This window comes from Aplysia californica, unplaced genomic scaffold, assembly GCF_000002075.1.
Source record: "Aplysia californica isolate F4 #8 unplaced genomic scaffold, AplCal3.0 scaffold00034, whole genome shotgun sequence".
In the NCBI taxonomy this organism is placed as follows: Eukaryota; Metazoa; Mollusca; class Gastropoda; order Aplysiida; family Aplysiidae; genus Aplysia; species Aplysia californica.
The window spans coordinates 30,594-33,447 of NW_004797304.1; the positions used below are offsets into that span (position 1 = coordinate 30,594).

At 43.9% G+C, this 2,854-nt stretch overlaps 1 protein-coding gene across 1 annotated transcript in view; it reads right to left on the minus strand.

The window, feature by feature from the left end:
• Positions 1 to 6: 6 nt before the first annotated feature.
• Positions 7 to 2,854, minus strand: part of LOC101857227 — an 84,973-nt gene continuing 82,125 nt past the window's right edge. The window contains exon 14 of the mRNA XM_013091344.2: positions 7 to 2,711. Coding sequence (XP_012946798.1) covers positions 2,541 to 2,711 — 171 coding nt within the window. The 3' untranslated portion in view covers positions 7 to 2,540. The remainder of the gene's footprint in view (positions 2,712 to 2,854) is intronic.

The window sequence follows — 2,854 nt, forward strand, 5'->3', positions numbered from 1 at the left end:
CCCCCCCCCCACAGAAAAAGCAAAAAAATAATCCACATTACACGTTGGCATCATTGAGGTGTTAACAATGCACCACACGGCAGATTTCGTAAATCTTGCAAAAGATGTAAAGTACGCATTTCACAAACCAGAAGGCCAATAATTCTTGAAATTTTTACTTTGGGATTCCGCGTGACTGTGCCAAGAAACTCTGAATGGACCTCGAACCCGAAAATAAAATGGCAACTTCAAAGTAAACAAGATGGCTGCCATTGTGTACATGTATTCATAAATGTGCAGATGCACAATACACTTGAAACCATCGCATTGAAATCACTTCATTAAATTGTTTAACAGGGAGAAAACTCTGGGACGCTCACCAGTGTTTGCTGCATCAATAGTGACTGAAGACAGTTCATGTATCCTCATAGTCATGGGGAAAAGGGGAGGGGGGTGGGTGGGTGAGAGAGACAATGACAGTCATTGGGTTAATGCAGGAAATTCTTCCTAAATTTGCAAAATGTTGTACATGTGACAATACAAGTTTTGGTACAGGTGCACTATGCTCTGTTGCATCCAGTTTTACAACTGCAACAGACCAGATTGAGAACTTTATCATGAGCTGGCAGCATCAAGTCCAACGGCTGGGAGGAGTGTTGACTGGTGTAACTGCCATCTGTACTCAGCAGTATCCGGCGGCAGGAAATGGCTCCCTAGCCGCTTGCTACAGTACAGCCTGATAGTGTGCTCCTTTGGCGTGGGCATGAAAACTTGCCATCGTCGGAAGAAGGCTACTCAGTTTTAGGGGGATGTGTCTCTTTCCAGCAATCCTCTTCTTGAAAATGCTAGCTTGAAATGTATTAAGATTGGCCCCTGACACGTCCCCATAAAACAGATTACATATAGGGAGCTGAAGGCATGACTGAGAGCCTTCCTGGAAAGGTACAGACATCTTCCGTAGCTTCTGTTCATCTTCTTGAAAACTATCATGTCCAGGAATGGGCTGTACACCACATCTGTCTTTGTTTGGAGCTGTTGTTTGCGCTGTGGGCACATTGTGTGTTATAACCTCCATACTCATGTCGCACATCTTCGCCGAGTACCTGTTTGAAAAAGGACAGGTCTTCAGTTGCAATTCTGTTAAGAGAAACCTATTGTGTGGCAAAAAAGACTAGAGATGGGGCATGTGGCAGGCACAGTTCTTCCGGCATAAGCCGTTTTTTCCCGTTTCCTGATACCGTTGAAATACAACGTCACCAAGTTCGTCGTATGAGGTGGTGACTCCATAAGTGGTGACTCGTCTATGAATTTGCAAGTTTGTGAAATAGCTGCTAACTGTACTTGTAACTATCATTGCTGTATATTCTAGTTTGGGGTGTAAGGCTGAAAGGACGACAGCAAAGTTGGGCTGCACTCATTCATGCCAAATACTCTGGGTAGACGGGTTGGGTACGTGTGGCGATTGGGCTTTGAACATTCTGCCTTGATCACGCTCGCCAAGCTCGTGCATCTCAGTCTTCTTCATTATCTGAGCTGAAGTCGTGCTCCTGAAGACGAGGATGGAAGTCACACCTGGTGAAGACAGGATCAGCCATTCTAGATGCAGCTTCTCAGATACATGGTTGAGGAGTGGACGTTGCGAATTGTCTTTCCTCCTAATTCAATATAGCGTTCTTGGACTTTGCATTATTCCACATGCATGATTTGTTTGATCGTATCTCATCAACCGGCATACTGAAGGCATTGTCATGCATTGAAGGTCAGCTTGTTGATTGCTTTGGATTATTTGTGTAGAACCGGGAGTAAGCAGTCTCTGTGATACCCAGCGTCTGCTGCATTCAAAGCACCGACACACGGAAACTGACAACCGTTTCCCACGTTCCTCAGTATATTTTTGCATTTCTTCTTTGGTTACCTTCCCCCCTTTCTCCTCTGAAGTTCGCTTATTTTTCCAACGACCTGTGTGTTTTGAGCATGCTTCTCCGAAAAAACAATGTTCACGAATTAGTACTGCCCCAAAGACGTTTGGGTTCTTCTTCACAAAGTTTCTCAGTCTTTCTCTTTTGTAAAAGTCGCTGAATATGGTCCTTGGAACAGTATGTGCTCATACAGTTCTTGTGACACAGTATAAACTCAGACTGAGTGTATCTGAGTGCACCTTTTAGTACAGCCGGTGGCATCACGGCGAGAGGATCTGTAAGCGTTAGCACCCTCGCGGAAATCTTTGTCGACTCGTCCATGAGTCGCTCGGCCATCATTCTTGCATGATACAGGTTTGGTGTATTTTTAACTAGTAGAAAAAAATTATGCCCATAAGATACAAGTTGGTCCTATACTAATATGAGAAAGACCCCGATGTAACAATCACAAAAGAAAAAAAAACTGTCTAAAGGAAAAAGTTCTAGTACTTGTACATAGATCCGGCTCTCGGACTAATAACGTCTTCATTTGCTGGAGGCAATGCGATTAATTCATTGTGGTATAAAACAAAAACATTTTAAAATGAAAGTGGACGACATAGCCGCTTTACAATACAGTACAATTTTCATTTATTATTTGGGTTAGCCTAAAGAAGACGCAGCATTCATGGATTTCAGCAACTTCTCGGTCATAGAAGGCATCAGGGCGACGCTACTGTGGCTAATTATGGACATGACATCATCGTTGTGTGAGGCAGCTAAGAAAGTGTGAGCCCGCCCATCCATTTTGGGCAACTGCATGTTTTTGGTAGACTGTGGACAAGAGGAAAGAAAGTAAGTTTTTGCAGACTTGTGGATCGGGGGAACACACACACACACACATACACACACACACACACTCACACACACACACACACAGACACACACACATACACACACACAAACACACACACACA